At 38.5% G+C, this 21,048-nt stretch overlaps 2 protein-coding genes across 2 annotated transcripts; one reads left to right on the top strand and one right to left on the bottom strand.

The window, feature by feature from the left end:
* Positions 1-10,421, top strand: LOC137735266 (AMP-dependent synthetase and ligase family protein). Its single transcript, XM_068474679.2, has 15 exons — positions 1-1,029; positions 1,425-1,628; positions 2,126-2,851; positions 3,614-4,290; positions 4,619-4,694; positions 4,796-4,882; positions 4,993-5,036; positions 5,532-5,640; positions 6,522-6,581; positions 7,361-7,445; positions 7,577-7,641; positions 8,331-8,390; positions 9,024-9,068; positions 9,859-9,968; positions 10,046-10,421. Exons 1-15 carry the CDS (start codon positions 127-129, stop codon positions 10,254-10,256), a joined length of 3,462 nt encoding a protein of 1,153 aa, XP_068330780.2. The 5' UTR covers positions 1-126; the 3' UTR covers positions 10,257-10,421.
* A 2,450-nt stretch (positions 10,422-12,871) lies between these two features.
* LOC137734179 (uncharacterized) lies at positions 12,872-13,633 on the bottom strand. The gene has a single exon (XM_068473489.2). The coding sequence runs from the start codon at positions 13,547-13,549 to the stop codon at positions 12,872-12,874; it is 678 nt and encodes a 225-aa protein (XP_068329590.2). The 5' UTR covers positions 13,550-13,633.
* Positions 13,634-21,048: the final 7,415 nt, after the last annotated feature.

Below are 21,048 nucleotides of genomic sequence, written 5' to 3'. Positions count from 1 at the left end.
TGGTCAGCAGAATCCTTGTCCTTTGCTTGGGAGAGGATCCTGATACGTTCAAATGTACCTTCCCAAACCAACTCTAATCACATTCTCGAACACGCACGGGTTCTAATCTGCACCCTCCAGCGAGAGATGCCGAGAAATGATGCCCCGAAATCCCAAGCGACAAGATCAAATACCCATTGCTGCCTTTCCCGCGAGTTCTCCACGGCAGCCTCCACCAACACCGACAAAATCGCCGTCATACACGCCTCCGGCGTTGCCCTCCTCTCCCGCCAACCCCGTCCCCGCTTCTCCATTTCCGACGATGCTGCTCCCGCTCCCGTCCGACAACAACTCCTCTACGACGGCGACCACTCCTTCACGTACTCCCGCCTCTCCTCAGCCGTCAATTCCCTCACCTCCCAGCTCCTCTCCGCCCCTCAACCTCCCAGCAGTTACAAGAAGCTCGGCCCAAGAATCTTCGGCATATACATGCCGCCGTCGGCGGAATACATAGTGTCCGTACTGTCAGTTTTGCGATGCGGCGAGGCGTTTCTGCCTCTGGACCCTTCCTGGCCCAAACAGAGGTTACTTTCGGTAATTTCCTCGGCCGACGTCGACCTTATCGTCGCCTGTAAGACGCAGTTTGGATTCGAATCGGACTTGAATTGGCTACCGGAGACCTGCAAACGCAGTGTTTTGTGGTTTTCAATGGAAGAGGTTGAGGAGTGTAGAAATGGAGTAATCGATTGGGCGTGCAAATGTGAGAGTGGTGGGAAAGAGAGGTTGTGGTGTTATTTGATGTACACTTCCGGTTCGACCGGGAAGCCGAAAGGCGTGTGTGGAACTGAGGAGGGACTTTTGAACCGGTTCCGGTGGATGCAGGAGCTGTATCCACTGTTTGGTGATGAGGTTTTGTTATTCAAGACCGGAATAAGCTTTGTTGATCACCTGCAGGAATTTCTCAGCGCAATTCTCACTGGTTGTACTTTGGTCATACCTCCTTTCGATCACCTTAAGCGAAATGTGATTTCGATTCTGGATTTCATACAGGTACATTGCCTTTCTTTCGTTCGTGCTTCGTTACTGTGTTTAGCTCAGATTAAAATCTTGATCTAGGAATGCGACATTGTGAAAATACAGCATTATTAATTTGATAGAATTAAGTAACCTTAACGATCAATTGTTTTTTGACCTCTAATGCCGTAATCGTCATGCGTTGTGCTCAACTTATCCAAAAAATCCTCAGGCTGGAAAAAGATAACGGAATAAAAACTCGATACGTCTTGGTCTCCGTTTATGCAGTGTGGGACGAACTATTTGATCTACGATTTCTAATATGTGTACTGATTATGCAAACCAAAAAGAAATTTCATAAGCTGAACAGTTAGTGTTACTATAAGTTGATTATTATCATTGTTTTTTCTAAACGTGGAGTTTTCTTGTAGGCTTACTCTGTCAGTAGGCTTACTGCTGTGCCATCACTTATGCGAACTATCCTTCCTTCTTTGCAAGGTCGAGAGGAGGAGCGGCTTCCAACTTCTTTGGATTTGTTAGTGCTCAGCGGTGAAGTTCTGCCTTTATCATTATGGGAGATGCTCTCCAAGATATTACCCAGGACCTCTATCTTGAATTTATATGGGAGTACTGAGGTTAGAGTTTAGAACTTCCCTTGAATTGATCTCTATTTGTTCGATTAGGTCTCCAACATATCAGATCAAATAATATTGCCTGTTTGGATGAATATGAAATGATTTTCAAGCCATTCAGATTTTTACTGATAAATCTTGTGTTATTTGCAATATATGACCATCATACAGTTTGGATGTTGCCAGGTTTATTATATTAAGTACTGTGACAACTCTGAAGTGGGCTCATTAATCAAGAGAGCTAAATAAAGATCTCTCTCTTTTTTCATTTATTTTGAAGAAACAGCATATCTTCTCTTTAATAAATGCACCATGATCGATTCTGGCCTTCTGTCGAGCTTGTCGTAGCGTAGGAGTGACAAAGCTGTTATTAGTCATTTCATAGTATCACTTATAGTGATGTACTTCATCATGAGATATCGGCTACTTTGAGTTTCACTCCCAAAGGATAATTCATCAATTTTTTAAAAAGTGCTAACATGTAAATTGTTAAATTTTAGGTTTCTGGTGATTGTACATATTTTGATTGCAAGAGGTTGCCAATGATTTTTCCTTTGGAGACAGACACACTAACAAGTGTTCCAATTGGCATGCCTATTGTTAATTGTGATATTGTGCTTGTTGATGGCGATGGTGTATCCAGTGCGGGGGAAATTTGTGTTGCTGGTGTATGCAATTCTTCTGGATATTATTCTGACTCTACATTTACACCTTTGGACACCGTAAACATGCTTCAAGATTCTGTTTGTTGCAGTTCTGTAAATGGATACAGAAGTCAATCTTATTTTCGGACTGGTGATTTTGCCAAACAGCTTCCTAGTGGTGACTTGGTGTTCTTGGGTAGAACAGACCGTACTATTAAGTACAATGGGCAGCGTATTGCTTTAGAGGAAATTGAAGATACATTGAGGGGACATCCAGATGTAAAGGACGCTGCTGTGATTTTTCATAAAGTTCAAGGGGAACTCATGTCACTCGTAGCTTTTGTAATATTAAGAGAGGGAAAACCCAGTGAGATACTTAAATCTTCCATCAAAAGTTGGATGACTGACATACTTCCATCAGTAATGATTCCTGGCCACATTGTTATCAGTGAATCATTTCCTGTGTCTTCTAGTGGAAAAATTGACTATGAGTTGTTGGCAGAATCAGTATTTCTTGCAAATCATGTCCAAGATGGGATTGGTGATGTTGGGAGCCACAATCTACTGCAAGTAATTAAAAGGGTTAGCTCTGTACCCTCATAAAATGACCAACTCATTCTTTTCCAGTCATTTGCTAAATTACACTTGTGTTTACTCAGATTTGTTTTTTTTTTTTATTTACCATTGATCTCTGCATCCAGTAGTGGAAGTTATTCGTATGGGGAGGGTCTCATATCATGGGCTTGAGTCTGGAATCTTGGCTTAAGTTTTCAAATTAGGGATAAATCTCCATGGTGTTTCAATTTTCTATCAATGTTTGCTGTCGTTTTTATTGATTAAATTTTCACTTTGGTCAGCACTATTATTACTAACATTCATGATGTTCTTAATTTTTAATGAATATCATTATGGGAGATAATAAATGCTAACTTGAGCTGAGCATGATTCTTAGCCACATTAATATATTTTCCTAAGCTGGAATGGGACTTCGTTTGTTCCTCCCTCCCACTTGCCCTTTTACCTGGGCTGAGTTTTTTGTTGAGGTTTTTGAAACTTAAATCTAGCCCATTATGTAGTGGTGTGTCACCGAGTTCTGGAAAACTGATGTATGTTCTGAAATGCAAAAATGTTAACAAATAAAAAGATCATTTATCATCCTACAAGTTTCCCACAATTGCTTTCGAGTAACAATTTATTTGTTATCTCAATCACTTGTAGGATGACAATTAATCTCTTACTTTGAATTTTTATTATGTAAAAATTCGCACTGACTATTTGTTTCCTCAACTCAGGTTAATTTTTTATTATCTATAAATTCATAGTAATTTGTTTCCTTCTTGACAGGCCTTTAGTGATGTTTTAAGGGCTGATGAGGTTTCTGATGATGATGATTTCTTTATGATGGGTGGAGATTCAATTGCTGCTGCTCATCTTTCTAATAATATAGGAGTTGATATGCGACTGATATATTCCTTCACAACTCCATCTAAGCTTTGTACTGCTCTTCTAGAGAGAAAAGGATCGTTCAATATGAATGTTAGCAGAGATTCTAAATCGAAGATGAATCTGGAAGGGGATAAACAGAGCATTTATCATGTCCACTCTGAGACTCCCAATGCAGTAAATGTTGACGGGCAGAGGAGATTTCTAAGAACTCTTTCTGAAAGAAATGAAGATGATGCAATTATCTCCAAACGCTGGAAAGTTGATTCAAATGTTGCTTCAGGTGCTACTGGTCCATCAGATGGGTATCCATGGAATTCTGGGGCAATACATGTGTCATGTTCTTTCAGCCGGTGCAACAAAGTTGTCTATGGAGGTGTGTCCAGGGTGAAAGATACATATCAAGCATCCTGTTCTGTGATGGTCCCAAGAAGAAAAGTTAATATGCAAGAATCGTGGAAAGTTTACATGGGATCCTGTGTTGATGCATCACCACTTATTGTTCATAAAGATCAGGATATATTCTTATTTATTGGATCATCACACTCACAAAAATTTCTGTGTGTTAATGCCAGAAGGTAAGGCACATATCATTGTTTCTGAATGCAAAATATAATTGGCATAGTTCTTAGAGAATTCCGGAGGCATTTTCTTGTTTTATTCACCACATGATAGATTTGATATTTGCTCATCTTTAGTAGTGCATTGGAATCTTTCTATTCTTCGTCAGTATTAACAGGCATATCCTTCATTTGAGACGGGATGTTTACATAATATTCTATGAGTATATTATTCCTTAGTGGTTTAATTGAATACAGAAGAAACCTTTAACAGTTTAGGCGTTCCTCTAGAACAGCTTGAAATATTTTTCTTTCTGGTTTTGTATTGTTACATAATTTTCTCTAGTGGTTCTGTGCAGTGGGAGGCACAACTAGAAGGACACGTGGAATGTTCAGCAGCAACTCTTGATGACTTTACACAGGTTTAATTTGACATAACTTTGTGTGCTTTTAACTTCATAAATCATCTGTAGATTAGCTCCATGGGACATGTTGATGATTCTCAAATGGGGTATTTCATTAGGTTGTAGTTGGATGCTACAGAGGGAAAATATATTTCCTTGATTCTTTGACTGGTAACATCTGCTGGACTTTCCAAACATCTGGTGAGGTAGGGTTGTTTTGTTGTTTTATATTTATTTCTAATCCCCATTTCATTTGCATTTTGATCCATTTTCATTCTTTATCTTCTCTCACGGTTGATGTATTTTCATTATGAAGGTAAAGTCACAGCCCGTCATGGACAGTCAGAGACAATTGATCTGGTAATATTTCTGACTCCTCTTGCTTTTTAATTCCAATAAACTGAACATTGTATCTCTTGGATCAATTGTCCATAGACTAACTATTCCATTTATAATGCATGGAATCAGAAGACAATTTTTTTCATGTTCTGTTTTATTCATGCTTGGAAATCCTTTTTATAAAAGCATCACTATATACGTTGGACTCACAAAGTGAACTGTTCATGTAAACAACCAGTCTGATGTAGAAGAACTGAGGAACTGTGAATTTTTGTCTGGTCTTCAACATTTTGGGTAGAATAAATATTTGGTTGCATATAGAGTTCTCCCTGCAAGCTCTGTTTGTGAAGCAACCAAAAGAAAAGAGATGATTGTGATTTTAAGATTTGTTTTGAGTGGTGAAAAGTTTCTGTTTACTACATTATTTACAGAACGTACTCTGACTTTGTGTTTGTTTCTATTATGTTGGAAGAGGGAAAACAAAACAGAGATTGATCTATAACAAAATTTCTGCAGGTGTGGATCATATGACCATAACTTATATGCTCTTGATTACAAAAATCATTGCTGTGTATATCAACTTCCATGTGGTGGGAGCATCTGTGGGTCACCCGTAATTGATGAGGTGAATTTTGGAATTTATTATTCATAAGTAAATCGTTAATTCTTCTCCAGGGAAATTTTACCACAGTTTGCTTGTTTTATTTGCAGATGTTTAAATATGTTTTTGAAATTTTAAATGATCTCTCTCTCTCTCTCTCTCTCTCTCTCTCTCTCTTACTGCAGTTTACTTGGTTTATTTGCAGATGTTTAAATATGTTGAAATTTTAAGCGACCTCTCTCTCTCTCTCTCGTTTCCTTCAATTCAGTTTTGTTTCATGAATCTTGGTCAGTTTGATGAACAATTATGTCCTAGTCTTGCTTTTGGACTTATTTATTTATTTTTCATATTTGATAAGTAATCGTTTTGATCAAGTTTTTTCATATGAAAGTGAAAGTCAGCGCTTGATTGGTGGCCCATGGGATAGTAAATCTTGTAACATGCTCCAGAAAAAAATAACTGGATGCATGCATGTCCATGTCCACATTTGTATGTTTTGTGTAAATGGGAGGGTAGAGTGCTGATCATATTTTGTTTTAGTTGATTCTATTTTATTCTTTTCTTTCTGAATTGCCCCTTCAGAACAGAAATCTGGCTTGATTGTTGAATTTACTTGGATTAGTGGGATTTGTGCTTGGAATTGTTATTTCTTGCTGGTGGAGACTTTTCAGGGGTTGTTTGGTTGGAAAGAAATAAGAGGTTTTCAGATGATCAGGTGGAAAAACTGGACTTGTGGGAATTTTTATTTTTCTTTTGGGTGTCTGTTCGAATATCGGCTGTATAGACGTATGATGAATATAACTGGCCACTCCCAGTAAATAGTTGTACTCTTGTCAGACAGTAAACTGTGATATTTCGTGTACATGTCAGTAAATTTGATTTTCTTGTACTAATCTTTCTTTCAGACCAATAACATACTTTATGTGGCTTCTACGAGTGGCCGAATGACAGCTGTATCAATAATGGTATGCAAAATTTCTTGGCTTATCTTATAGTTATTGTTATACCTTTTAAAGGGTGAATGTTGTGTTTGTGAGCGGACTTGAACATGCTGAATCAGAGAATTGAAATATCTTCAAAGAAAACTATGAGGTTGAAAACTTGTTTGTATACCTAAACACAGCTTCAGAACGTAGAATATTGCTTGAAATGCATGACTATTAGCTTCAATGTTACCTTTACTCCTCATATTAAATAGCCCTATATGACAATTACCTACATCAATTGTAATTGGTGCCACTGCCTTCAGGGCTATGATTGTTTCTATGTCATTTTGCTTCTCAAAGTAAATGGACACTATAAAGTGTTCAACATAATGGGAATAAAATAAGTAGGATTAGAAGAAAAAGAAAACCAATAGGAGGAAAAGGTGGCCCCAATGTCTTCCCCTTTGGGGACAACTGGTCGACCTAGTGGTCTACCATGCCAGTTCCTTCAATTGGCCCAATTAATACCTAGAGTTAGAACTTATCTAATGGTGTGCTTGTATCATATCATGTATTGTGATTACTAATACATGGTGACAGGATTTCAATGTCTTAGTCTCCGAGCCCAAAAGTTCATCCATTTTTAGAACAAATTTTATGTTCAACTATTATTGGTTCTCATATTTATGCTATTGTGCTTGTTTCATCCCAACTAACCTTCTTTGGTAAAAGAAGTAAACGTGTTCTGATTTATTCAAGTGGCATATTTTTTGGCCTGCAACCTGATTATTGTTTTGGGTAATCTACTCACATTTCAGGCACTCCCATTTTCTAGTATGTGGCGGCATGAGTTAGAAGCTCCAGTGTTTGGGTCTCTTGCCATCAATTCTCTGAACGGAAATAGTATGTGCAGTTCATTTGACATTTGGTTATATGTATTCATCCTTTTTCATTTATGAAAGTTGATCTCATTTTATCGTTGGAATTGGTTGTTATTATGTTTTTCATTTCTTTTGTTTTTTTCTTAACTACAGTTATATGTTGCTTGGTGGACGGTCAGGTGCTTGCCTTGGATACTAGTGGATCTTTTATTTGGAGGGTACAATTTTATTACGCTTTTAATACCCATATGGAATTTTTTTTTCATAATATTATAGGGTAGTGCTGTTCACACACCCTTGTTACCTCGCACACACCTTTGTTAATTTTTGTCCATAGTTCTTCAATTCATTTGATCTAATAGCCAGAAATTGAGAGTGGTTGTGAGAGGTAAAAATGGGTGTGTGGATAGTAGTACTACCCATGTTATATTGCATGACAGAAACCTTTTCTCTGATCCCAAGACATTCTATCCTTTTTGCTTGGTTATTTTTTTTAAATTTATTTTTTTTTAATGTGAAATTGACTTGGAATAAAAAAAATATATCTCGCTTTATACCTGTATTTTTTCTTATGTTATATTATACCTGTACATACTGAAATTTTTAAACTTCCAATTTTCATATTTTTTTGGTTGAACTCTACATTCCATCCCATGCATTACTATGACTCATTAGAAATAGCACACTCATGAATATCTGAAATAGCGTGTTTTAATTCTGTGTTTGGTCGTCTCCAAACATTTGCACCCGATTGAAGTTCTCTGTTAGATAAGGACAGGGATGTACAGTGATGCAGTTCTTTGTCAATGTGTTCTAGACTTATAGTCCTCTAACATGTATGTTTTGCTTGAGTTGCAATTCTTGATCCTGTTTCTTTTTTTTTTTTTTTTTTAATATTTTTTTACAGTACCGAACTGCTGGGCCTATATTTGCTGGAGCCTGCATATCTTCTGATCTTCCTTTGCAGGTATAAATACCTGTATACATATATGTATATAATGTATGTGTGGTATGCATATTATTATATGCATATACTATGGAGTTAATGTTCTGTTGCGAAATCATAAAGTATCTATCATTTCTTGAATCTGCTAAACATTCTCATATGGCACAAAAATTATACTCTTCGACTTTGGTTGTCAGAAGATTACGTTACACCTTGTGATTGTAATTTTGTAACTACCAAATAGATATCAACCTTCTTTTTAATTTCATTGCAGCAAAAGAGATCTTAACAGAGAGATTAAAACCCTAGGGTTGAGGTCCTGTTCAAATAAGCTAATTATCATTATAATTTGCCCCATCTGGATAGTGTAAGAATGTTCGCTTAATTCTTAAGTGAATGTAAGTAACATAGGAGTGAGGGTAAATATTAACCGCATGTTTATGTTTTATTGTTGCTGTAGTGTTTGGGTATGCTGTGTAGGGCTCGACCTTTTTATTCAAAATCTGATTAACAATTTCAGTCATTTTCTGTCTTTTGTTGTTTTTACATGTTAATTCATGATGTCCCTGCCCTCACTGCATATGGAATTAGCCTAGTTCGTATTGAATAACCTATTGTTCATTTAAAGATTGTTTTGTCTTGGTTATTCTGTAGGTACTCGTATGTTCTAGAGACGGAAGCATCTACTCACTTAAACTGGTAAGGTGCAGTATATGTTTGGATGAAAATCTGCATGCTTTTAGTAATTTTGGCATAACTACTGATAGCTTTTCTGTTCTGTAATGATTGAATTTCCAATATCGAATCTTATGCTGTGGCTTAACCATAAAAGTTGCACCAAACACATACTCGGATAGGGTCGCGAAGTGCAAAGCCCCGGTCTTTGACAACCTTTGTAAGGACAACAAAACCTATACTTATGTGTGTTCAACACTATAACTATAGGCGGGGCCAGTTGTAGGATGAGCACCGAGTGGCGTTCTGCTTGATTAGGCAAATGCGAGTGTAATATTTTATTGCTCCTAAAGAATGGAAGAATTTTATCTGTTCTAAGCAACCTTTTTGTAATAAATAATTTCTGGTAATACTACTCGTTTACGACAATCTAGTTACATTACTTTGTCTCAGTTTGAGTCTGGTACTGTTCCTAATACACAGTTTTAATTGGATTTCAAATTTAATGGCTCGCATGAACTACAAGCTGTTTTTACTGTTTGGCATAAAAACACGAGCAAATTGGAATTTGTCCATTTTGTTCTTTTAATAGAATCTGGTAGGGCTGATAGGCAGTTTGCATTCACTCCTCTGAATTTGCAAAACTTGCTGGTTTTAATTTTATTCAGAAAGATAGTTTGGAAAACAGATCGGTACTGATTGCTTAATTATACTGGATTCACCCTATTTCCTAACATCCTGTAAAAGAAAGAGCATAGTTTGTTCATATTCAGTATATTGTACTGTACGTTCATCACTGCTTTGTTTGCTGTAGGAAACTGGAGATTTACTATGGGAATACAATGTTAAGGATCCGATTACTTCGTCCGCTTATGTGGATGAGCACTTGAGCTTGACATCTGATCCGCCTAACTTGCCGGACAGGTAAATAACTGCAGAAGACTTTAAATAACTTGAACATTCAAGTGATCATTTTCATATATATCCACAACCTTTTCCAGGTTGGTTTGTGTCTGTTCCAGCTCAGGAAGCGTGTTCTTGCTCCGGGTTAACTCGGGTGCTGCCAAAGTTGCAAATCAACGAATGGATGTTGAGGAATTTGCAAGGCTGGACCTCGGAGGAGACGTATTCTCTTCACCTGTGATGATTGGAGGCAGAATTTTCGTTGGTTGTAGGGATGATTTTGTGCACTGCATTACTGTTAAGCCCTAGGTCCGCAGGAACAGTAAGTTCCTTAAACATGAATTTTGTTGTTAAATATGTAAAGTCCTTTTGAGGTCAAATTATGTTCTCAAATTTTTATAGGACAAATTGCAATTTAGTCCTTGTAGTTCGGCCCGATTTAACATTAAGTCCCTATCGTTCCATTTTTCACCATTTTCCACCATTTTCCCCCAGTAATTCAGCAATGCTTTCAGTAGGAGAATTTGTCTAACCAACTGAGAGTTGGACTAAAGAAACAATGGATAGAACTTGGCTGCTGAAAGAATTAGCAGCATTCCCTGCTAATCACCAATCACGGTTGAACATGTGTTCAAGTTATGATTAAAAAATCCATAACTTGGACACGTGTCCAACCGTGATTGGTTATCAGTAGGAGTTGTTGCTAAATCTTCAGCACCCTAGTCCCGTTCAGAAACAATAGGGGAGAATATATTATGACACAAATTAACAAGTGAATACATCAAATTTCGACACATCGGTTAACAAAAAGAATGAGATAACCAACCAGATCAATAAGTCTTCGTTAGATCCATATCATTGTCGTCGATAGTCGGGCATGGAGGGGCGGCACGACGGGCAGAACCTGCTCGTCTCCAGCCATTCAACGATGCAGCTCTCGTGGTAAAGATGCAAACACGGCATGCGAAGTCCTTCAGTACCCACCCCAAGCTCCGCAATACAAATAGATCAGCAAACCCCTGGTGGCGATGAAGTTTCCACTCTCACCCTCTCCAACTTGTCAATGGAAGATTTTGTTGCAGGTGCAAACGCTGGCTCTACGGTCATACCATCATCATCCGACTCCTCAACCACTTCAACTTTGATGAGTGCCTCCATGTGCACAAGACTGGTACCCCTTGCCCTAGGACGTAGGGCCTCACACAAGATTGTATTGGCCGCGGACAAAAGAGTCCGCAAGGGGACGTTGATCAGGCCAGAAAGCACGCGAGAGACGGCTTTGGAAGCAGCCGGCGACATGGCAGTCTTGTCTAGGTCAATCTCAAGTTTGTCCTCAAAATCAATGCTGTCGATGCTCTGCCCCATTTGATCAATATCTTCTAAAAGCATGGCTTTGTAGTGGTTCTCCAAATCCTCTTCGTCCTCTAAGATCCTCGGCAGCACCATCACCGTAACATTGGCCTTAACGGTCAACCACAACTTGGATTTCAAGTCGTCCTCCATTTTCGGGATTTCGGAAAAGCCAAGCAGCCGCGTGCTGCATTAAACGTCGCCCCGAACCTCCCAGGTCTCCTCCGCAGTGACCACCATCAGCAGAAAGAATGTGCAGTATAATGTGTGGGATATCTGTGGAATTCAAAGGGTCTTAGTTGGGGTTGGGGTTGGGGTTGGGGTAGGAAAAAGGAATAGGATGGAGAGAGTCATGGGGTAGGAAAAAGGAAGACTCGAAGACGTTGGGATTTTTATTTATTTATTTTTATCACAAAAATTCTAGTTTCTTACATAATTAATTGATTAACACTGTTCTTAAATATATAGCCTCCAAATATTATGATTCACTGTTAAATTTACAATTTACAAGAGTAGGTCAAGTCCACGGTTTAAAACCCTTCAACATGAGAAATTTTTTAGTGTACTTGAAACACAAGATTACTCACATATCAAAATCAGGTGAAAAAAACTGAAAACTATATCATTTATGCACTTATATCATGATACATGTTGTACCGACTTATGTTCTGGGTATATGAAAAGAGCTACGCCAATACCAAACTAGCCAATACTGGTTGTGTTTGGGTTTAGTTTTTTTAGTACATCGATATTTTTACATTAAGGGGAAGTGGAGTTCGAACCTAGGGGAGGTGAAGTTCGAACCTAAGGCATCTCACTTCCAAGTAAAAATGAATACCACCAGACCGTAGTACTGAGAGATGAGTTTAGTTAATTGCAGACTTTTCATTTCTCAATTTACCCATACAAATGTTGGAGTTAAATCACGTACAATTTATGATGCATACATATATTTTGTTCCTAAAGTAATAATCTCTCTAAACATAAATGTTTCCTTAATGGTGGAGTTGCGGATCTTAATCTAAACTTCCATCTATGATAGAGTTCTTTTTTATTTAAAAAAAAAAAAAAAAAAAAAGTACAACTGGTGGCATACCACGATTATCCATTATTTTTGGAACCAGAGAGATTATGAGGAATTTCACTCGTCCGTGGCCACAGTCAAGCAGACTGATAGCTCGAAGCTTATATGATAGAGTACTAAAGGAATAACACAAAATCTAAAATAAGGAACAAAACCTAAATCAGTCACATAAACGTATTTGTTGAGCGACATGACACTGTTCCATGTTTGATTTTTGTTTTTGTCGGCTTGATTTCTTTTTATCTTTTTGGATCATATCCTATCTTCCTTTTCTTGAATCAGATTGGACAAAGAACATATAGCCACCATTCCAAAAAAGATAAGAGAAAGAATTTTAATTCCATATATGTAGACTCAAGAAACAAGTAACTGATCAAACTTTTACATTAATTACACAAACTAACAAATGGATTAATACATATCATCAAAACAAAACAATTAATGTTGAGCGAATCGTGAAGCAAAAGCCCTCGTTGGCCAAATTAATCACTTAGTTTTGTGTTGTTATTTCGGGAGGCATGGCGAAGCGGCACAGTGGGCAAACCCTACTTTTCTTCAACCACTCGATAATGCAATCGTCGTGGTAAAGATGCGAGCGCGAGCACGGCATGGGGATTGCTTCCGAACCAACCTCCATCTCCTCCATGCAAATTGAACAATCCGCTGATACTTCCACTCTCACCCTTTCCAGCTTCTCGATCGATGACTTACTTGCAGGCACAAATTTAGGGTCATCCGTGTCCAGGCCCCCAAATTCATCGACAAGAACAACGATGGACACTGGCATATGAACAAGCATGCGATCACTGAAAGGTCGAGAATCAGTTTCTGCGACTCGGAAATCTTGTACTATTTTATCCACCACGGAGTCGCAAATCTGAGGAGGGACATGCAGGCTAGAAACCAGGGCCTCAGCTAGGGCAGCCCTTGACTTGTCTTCATCCATCAACAAATCGAGTTCGAGTTCGTCGAAGTAGGTTTCTTCTACTGGAAGTGAATCGTAGTCGTCGTCGTCCTCGGAATGCAAGGCAGGCTGACTTGTCAATATTCTGGCATCGACACCCAGCAAGAATTGGGTCCATGGCAATTCGTTGTCAGGTTCAAAAACCTCTGCCTGCTTCGATTCGCAATGGTATCCCACCACTTGCCGATCACTTACAGTTTCCATAGGTGGATCACGAAGAGAAATAAAGAAAATTAAGCAGAAACTAATTAACACACGATCGAATTAGTAGTGTTTGAGCTACTGTAGTTCTTCCGAAGGCAAATGAAGCAATAGATAAATCTGAAATACTTGAGGCAGGCATATAGCGTTTATATAGACCACTTATATGCGCGTGTTTCCTTGTTAGGTTAGGATCATATTTCCAAATGAAACCAGGATTCAGAAATAATAATAAATGGAAACATATTAACGTGAACAAGTAGGATTACGAATCCTTATTTCCTTGGGATTTCTAGACTCTTAGAGCATCCCCAGTGAGGGGCTATATATGGAGCTGAAAAAGTGATGGATATAGCTCATTTTAGAGCTCCAAAGAATCTTTGGGGCTTTATAATAGAATCTCTCCTAATGAGAGGCTATGTACCTTTCGGGCTCTATATGAAGCTATATATTTATTTATGTAGTAATTTGATTATGCAATGAAATTATTTTTATCTTAATTTTTCTAAATTTATTTTTAGACATGTTATCTTAAATTTTTTTTAATGAACATTCGAACCTAAAAAAAATCAAATTCTAACAAAGTTAGATTTCTTCACTTATGTACCGTCGGATTAGGTTCTCTTATCTTAATCTCATCCGTTTGTTTGCTCTATGCAATCAAATAAGATAAGATTTACTTCATGACAACCATTGGATTGAATTATCTTATCTCAATCTCATCAGTTGGTTTATTTCTCTAATTGGCACATTCTCCGAAATCAAAGACAACATGTTTAGAGTCTTGCAAGAAGTTCTGTCATGCCATCAATGTCGTCTATGGGCCAGAATATCTTCGTAAACCGACGAAAGGTAACTTGCAAAGACTTTTGATAAAAACTAAGAAACGAGGGTTTCCCAGTATGCTTGGGAGCCTAGATTGCATGCATTGGGATTGGATCAAATGTCCAGTAGCATACCATGGTGCTTATATTGGACACAAAGGACACCCAACCATTGTCCTCGAAGCTGTTGCATCATATGATACATGGTGGGCTCCATTTTTGAATTAAAAATAACAAAAAAAAAATAAGTATAGGCTCCGTTTTTTATGTGGGTCCCACTAATTTTTGGGGCTAGATGTAGCCTAACTTTTTGCTATCCAAGAAAGGAAGTTGATAGCCCTTGTGGTGGATATAACCCCATTTTCCTGCCCATTGGAGATGAAATTTCTCATTAGGGCTTCAAATATGGTAGCATCATGGAGGATAGAGTTCCCATTGGAATGCTCTTACTACAATCTAGTAGTATTGCTCACTCCCCCACTTCCTTAACTCATACCACATGCTCATGATAGGGTAAAAACATTGAGTTCTAATTCAAATTGACTCAATGTTTTGAATGTGTTACTGGAGAATGGTTGAATAATTTAACTTTCTTTTTTTCTTCTTTTCAAGTTTTGTTAATGTTTTTTTTTATTATTTTTGGTGTGGATGTTTGATTGTGCTAATGTCCATGTTCAAATTATGGAAGCTAATGAAATTGGCTCAATAGGATTTTTTTTTTATTCTGATTTTTCCTTTCTTTTTTAATTAAGTTTGTTCTTTCAAGGAAAAACCCTTATAAAAATAAAAAATTTATTTTAAGCCAGAAAAATATGGACCGTTGGTCAAAATATCTCACAGCCCAGAATTTGCCATGTGTACTAGCCATTATTTTTTAAATTCAAAATTTTTTAACCATTAGAAATAAAACGGCCTAGAAATATAGCCTTTGGAAATCCAAGGGCCCAAACAAAGCCATGTCGCCTCTACCCATAATCAGCTGAGTACACCTGCAGCGCAGTCCCCATCTTTGTATTTGTGTTGGCTCAATTGCCAAAATTTGCGCGTATAACGCACACGCCTTGCCGAAAAAAAAAATTTCATGTGGTTGACACTAGGCAAACGTCAAATCCACTCAGTGAGTAGACTAGGTGATTTGAGCCCGTGTGTGGAGACGAGACCCCTTGAAGCCTAGTTGATTGGGTAAGGCTGGAGGGGTTTTGGGGAGGTAGGGAAATTTGATTGCCTAATAGTCCAAGTTATTTTCTTGATGATATAGAATAGTGATACGAATATAGTAAAAATTGTTGTAGGCCTAATTTACGAAACTGTATTTAGGACTAGAGAGGGAAATGGTTGGTGGCAAGTGAGAGATGTAATTCTAAGGTGTGTGTTGTATCACCCCATTGTGCCTTTATTTATAGTAGTAAGATAGGTTAAATCCTTACCTTTTTAGGATTACAACTCTAATATGATATTAACTACTAAAAGGAATATTCCAAGATATCCCTACATACACTAGAATTTACATAATCACATTTCTAAACTAATAGGACTGCAACACTCCCCCTTGAATGTGTAAATACTCAAACAAAACATCGCATCAGATCTTCAGCATATAAGGTAAACAAGTTGATGAAGTCAACACAACAGATGAATACGAGTCTCAAATTTAAAAGAAAGTATGTCTGGGTAGTAAAACTCACAAAATCTCGCTATGGTAAAACCTAAGGTAGGTAAAAACCCATAGACTAAGGAAAAAAGTGAGAAGTATGCATAATGTCTAAAACAAACATCAAACATAACGAAAGTAGTGAACTCAACGGAGCCCAAGATGGGTGCTACATTAAAACCTCGTTAGGTAGCAAAAATCCAGTGGAAAAAATGCTCCTAATTGTGGGGAAAAAAGTACATTAAGATCAGATGAATATGCTTCTGGATATTCCTCCTGAGTTAGACATAACTCCAAATAAGAGAACTGCAAGCAATTCAACTCAGATAATTAACGTATACTGATTCCTTGGACGAGCTTCTGAAAAGTAAACTTGGGCAATAACTTGGTGAAGAGATCGGCCAGGTTGTCCTGGGAACAGATTTGCTTGACTTTAATGTTCTAATGCTGTTGTTGCTGGTGAGAATAAAAGAATTTCAGCGCTATGTGTTTGGTGTTGTCTCTCTTGATGTATCTCTTCTTTAACTGTTCGATACATGCTACATTGTCTTCAAAAATCATCGTATAAAGCTCAACGATGGAGGTAAGACCACTAGCGCTTTGAATATGTTCCATGACTATTCTCAAGCAAAGGCACTCACACGATGCTTCATGCAGGGCGAGAATCTCAGCATGGTTCGAAGAAGTCGCAACTAGTATTTTCTTGGTAGTCCTCCAAGATATAGCAGTGTCTCCAATGGTAAAGGCATAGCCCGTTTAAGAACGTGCCCTATGTGGGTCAAATAAATAACCAGTATCTGCCTAACTAATGAGGCAGGAATTAAACCAATGACCGAGGGGGCGGCAGCTCCTCTCGAGGATTCATGGGTTTAGAACAAGCCCAAATTTGTCATACCCTTGAGGTAGCGAAAAATGCCTTTAACACCATTCCAGTATCTGCATGTACGCACGTTATTGTATGTAGCCAAAAGATTAACAGCAAAGGAGATGTCGAGTCTAGTGCATTGAGCCAAATATAATAAAGCACCAATTGCACTTAGGTGTGGAACTTCATGCTCCAAAATCTCTTCCTCATCCTCCTTGGGATGGAAAGGATCTCGTTTAGCATTTAGAGTCCGAACGACCATAGGAGTACTCAAAAGCTTCGCTTTATCCTCATTAAAACGTCGCAACACATCTGAACAATGCTTGATCTCCAGGCAGAGACAGTATCAAGTTTTCCCAAGATCTTTCATCTCAAATTCCGATTTCAAGTGAACGGCAATTTCCTCAAGCTCTGCGGGAGTTCTAATGAGGTTCATGTCGTCGACATAAACTGCAACGATTGCAAATCCAGAATATGACTTCTTTATGAACACGCATGGACATAGTTCGTTGTTCACATAACCCTGACTTGTAAAATATTCACTCAAACGGTTATGCCATATTGGATTATTTCAATTCGTAGAGTGATCTCCTCAATCTAATTGAGAGAGTGTTCCGTGGTTTAGAATTATTTGAACCAGTCAATGCAAGTCATTCTGGAACTTTCATATAGATTTCTGTATCTAGATCCCTATAGAGATACGCGGTTACCACGTCCATAAGCTGCATATTCAGTTTTTCGAAAACTACCAAACCGATAAGGTAGCGGAATGTTATGACGTCCATTATAGGGGAATATGTCTCCTCGTAATCAATCTCAGGGAGTTAAGAGAAGCTTTGTGCTACGAGGCGTGCTTTTTATCGCACTATCACATTCTTCTCATTATGCTTCCTCACGAAGACCCACTTGTAGCCCACAGGCTTCACATGTGGTGGAGTAGGAGCTACAGGCCCAAACACCTTGCGTTTTGCAAGCAAATTGAGTTCAACCTGGATTGTTTGTTTCCAGTTTAACCAACCCGTTCTACGTCAACATTCATCAATTGCATACTCGAATACATCATCGACAATCATCTTATATCGATTCCAAACCTCATCCAATACTATGCAATGGACCGAAATCTCACGATTCTCGAAAGCCGTCATCTAAGACATCACCGTAATCTAGAATAACCTCATGCGTTGGAACAAATTAGTAAGCAATGGTCGGATTCAGACTATGGTTACTAGTTTGTGCCGTTTTCCTCTTCCAAGGTTGTGAATTTTTTGAACTAGAATGTCTACTACGCTTCAGGGTATGAGCAAATGATTGGCTAGCTGCCAGTGTATTGGGCCTAATGGGTGGCGTGGTTGCCCTACCCTTGGGGACGGTTTGGCCTTCCAAGATGGTGATACGACGTACGTTGAGTACATTTATCCTTGTAGGTGCATTTGCAGCAGGTATATGTGGTCTTGTTACCTTTGTTAGATTAGTAAAAGCATCCGGCATGCTTTAAGCGATGCTCTGAAGATCTAGAAATTGAGGGGTGCGGGGATCTAAATGAGACATAGTGGGAGTAATCCACGACAATTCGTGGTGTTCTACATGAACGTTAATGATCTTATCTCCCCATAACGACGGGAAGACTATCTCATTGAAGTGACAATCCGCAAAACGTGCAGTAAAGAGATCTCTTATCAAGGGCTTTAAGTAGAAAATAATTGATGGCGAATCATAACCAACATAGATTCCCATTTTTCTCTGAGGACCCGTTTTGGTACGTAGTGGCGGTGCTATTGGCACATAGACTGTGCACCGAAACACACGTCAATGCAAGACATCAGGCTTGTATCCAGTAACCAACTGTAACGGTGAATGAGGTTGGGTAGCAGTTGACATCAGGCGGGCCACCATAGCTGCATGCAATATTGCATGGCCCTAGGCAGATACCAGCTAGTTGATTTGCATAACCAAAGTCCGAGCTATTGTTTAAAGGCGCTTTATGAAAACTTCTACCAAGCCGTTTTGGGTGTGAACATAGGGTACAAGATGTTTAACTTCAATCTCAACAAACATGCAATAATCGTCAAAAGTCTGTGATGTAAACTTTCCAGTATTATCCAATTGAATTGACTTGATCAGATAATCAGGGTGGTGAGCCTTTAGCTTAATAATTTGTGCTAGGAGTTTTTGCCAAATACAGCATTGCGTGTGGACAATAAGTAGACATGTGACCATCACGTCGATGCATCAACCAACACCATTAAGTTTTTAAATGGTCCGCATGTTGGTTGGATAGGTTCATAAATATCCCCTTGAATCCTTTAAAGAAATTTAGGGGGGTCGTGAATAATCTTTGTAAGTGAGGGTTGAATGTTCAACTTCCCTAGGAAGCATGCTTTGCAAAGCGGATGGCCGGGATAAGATTTTAAGTGATGCCCATGTGATACTTTGAGGATACGATGCATCATATCTCGTCCGGGATATCCCATTCGATCATGCCAAAGCAGGAGAGTGCTATAGAACCCAGCCATAGGGCCAGCCACGTGATGGTTCTCCACGGATCGAATGGTTGTTATGTACAACCCAATCGGGAGACATTTCAGCTTCTTGTGAATATGCTTCTGACCATATTCGTAAGAAGTCTTACAAAGAAATTCATAACCATTCTCTTCAATGGTTTCAACATGATATTGATTATCTCAAATATTTCTAAAACTCATAAATGTTCTATTGGAACGTGGAGAATATAGTGTCTCTTTAATGGTTAATTCATTACCATTGGACAACATAATAAGGGCTTTTCCATATCTTTCTATCAGATTGGATGAGCCTAAGAGAGTTGTCAAATCTGCATTTTTAGGTACGAAGTTAGTAAAATAGTGTTTCTCACGCAATATGGTGTGCGTGGTGTCACTATCAGCCAGACAACTAACTTCCCCACTAGTTATACCTAAAAAAAATTAATTGAATCGGTCACATGCATAAATAAAATTCCATTCATTCAATTAATCAATTCGAGAAATAATATCCATAAAATAGTTATTAATTCAAAACAAACCAATCCAAACAAATAATTCCAAAGACTTGAAAATTGTCCAAAAATTAAACCATAAACCTAAATTTTAAGGGAGGGTTCGGCCACTAGGGGTGTAAAAACGCCCAACATATCTTAGAAAAATAAAACTTTATTCTTCCATGGGAGCGGATGCCTCCTGAAAATCTGAAACCTCCAAAGTTGTAGTAATATCTTTGAGATGTTCTACATGCACAAAGTTAGTCTCACGACGAGAATGATACTTGGCAATAACGTCAGGGGTAGCTTAGCATACGCGTGACCAATGATCTTTTGATCCATAATGATAACATATGTCTAGCTCAGTGGAAGTCGATTGAACGGTAGCTTTTCCTTTGTTCTTAAAGTTTGGGGCCTTAGGTGCAAAGGGTTGGCGCTTTTGGGTCAAATTTCCTCCCTTTGGTGGGCCTCTGTTTTGTTGACCTTGGGCCCGTGGTGGGGCTTGCTGCCCATTTCCATAGTTGTGATGGGGTTTCCGTCGATTGTGGCTGCTAGAATTAGTCGCATGCGCTTAAGGCGGAACATTTAAGCCAGTAGATCGAGCTTGATACTTGGTTTTGCTTTTCAGCAATAAGTAAAACAAATATTAAATCCAAAAATTTGGTGAAATTTTGTGCCATATATCGTTGTTGCAGGACAATATTGGTGGCATTGAAGGTCGAATAGGTATTCTCTAGGAGATTCTGTTCGGTTAAGTCCTTTTTACAGAACTTAAGCAGTGATCGGATTCTACAAACTTCAGAGTTGTATTCATTCACAGACTTAAAGTCTTGAAAGCGTAAATGCTGCCAGTCATGTCTTGCTTCAGACAAGTAAATGTCTTTTTGGTGATCGTAGCGATCGGCTAGAGCGAGCCAAAGTGTACATGGATCCTGCTCTACAAGGTACTCAATCTGCAATGGATCATGGATGTGTCTACGGATGAAGATCATAGCAGTAGCTTTCTGAGCTTCGTCGACGGGTTCATTGTTAGTAGGTTCCTCGATAGTAACTCTAAGACTCTGTGCAGTAAGATGGTGCTTCACATCTTGAACCCATTATGGGTAGTTTCTTCCAAATACTTCCAGAGCAGTGAAATCGAGCTTGTTCAAGTTCGACATGTCCCTA

The sequence above is a fragment of the Pyrus communis genome, chromosome 7 (genome assembly GCF_041283825.1).
Source record: "Pyrus communis isolate YQ-2024b chromosome 7, ASM4128382v1, whole genome shotgun sequence".
Classification (NCBI taxonomy): Eukaryota; Viridiplantae; Streptophyta; class Magnoliopsida; order Rosales; family Rosaceae; genus Pyrus; species Pyrus communis.
The sequence above is the reverse complement of the archived record's forward strand: the minus strand, read 5'-3'. Positions and strand labels throughout refer to the sequence as shown.

Coding starts and splice junctions, on each gene's coding strand:
- LOC137735266 (XM_068474679.2), top strand. CDS start 127: ATGCCGAGAAATGATGCCCCGAAATCCCAAGCGACAAGATCAAATACC. Junction 1,629..2,125: donor ATTTATATGGGAGTACTGAG/GTTAGAGTTTAG, acceptor GTTAAATTTTAG/GTTTCTGGTGATTGTACATA. Junction 5,641..6,521: donor GGTCACCCGTAATTGATGAG/GTGAATTTTGGA, acceptor TCTTTCTTTCAG/ACCAATAACATACTTTATGT.
- LOC137734179 (XM_068473489.2), bottom strand. CDS start 13,549: ATGGAAACTGTAAGTGATCGGCAAGTGGTGGGATACCATTGCGAATCG.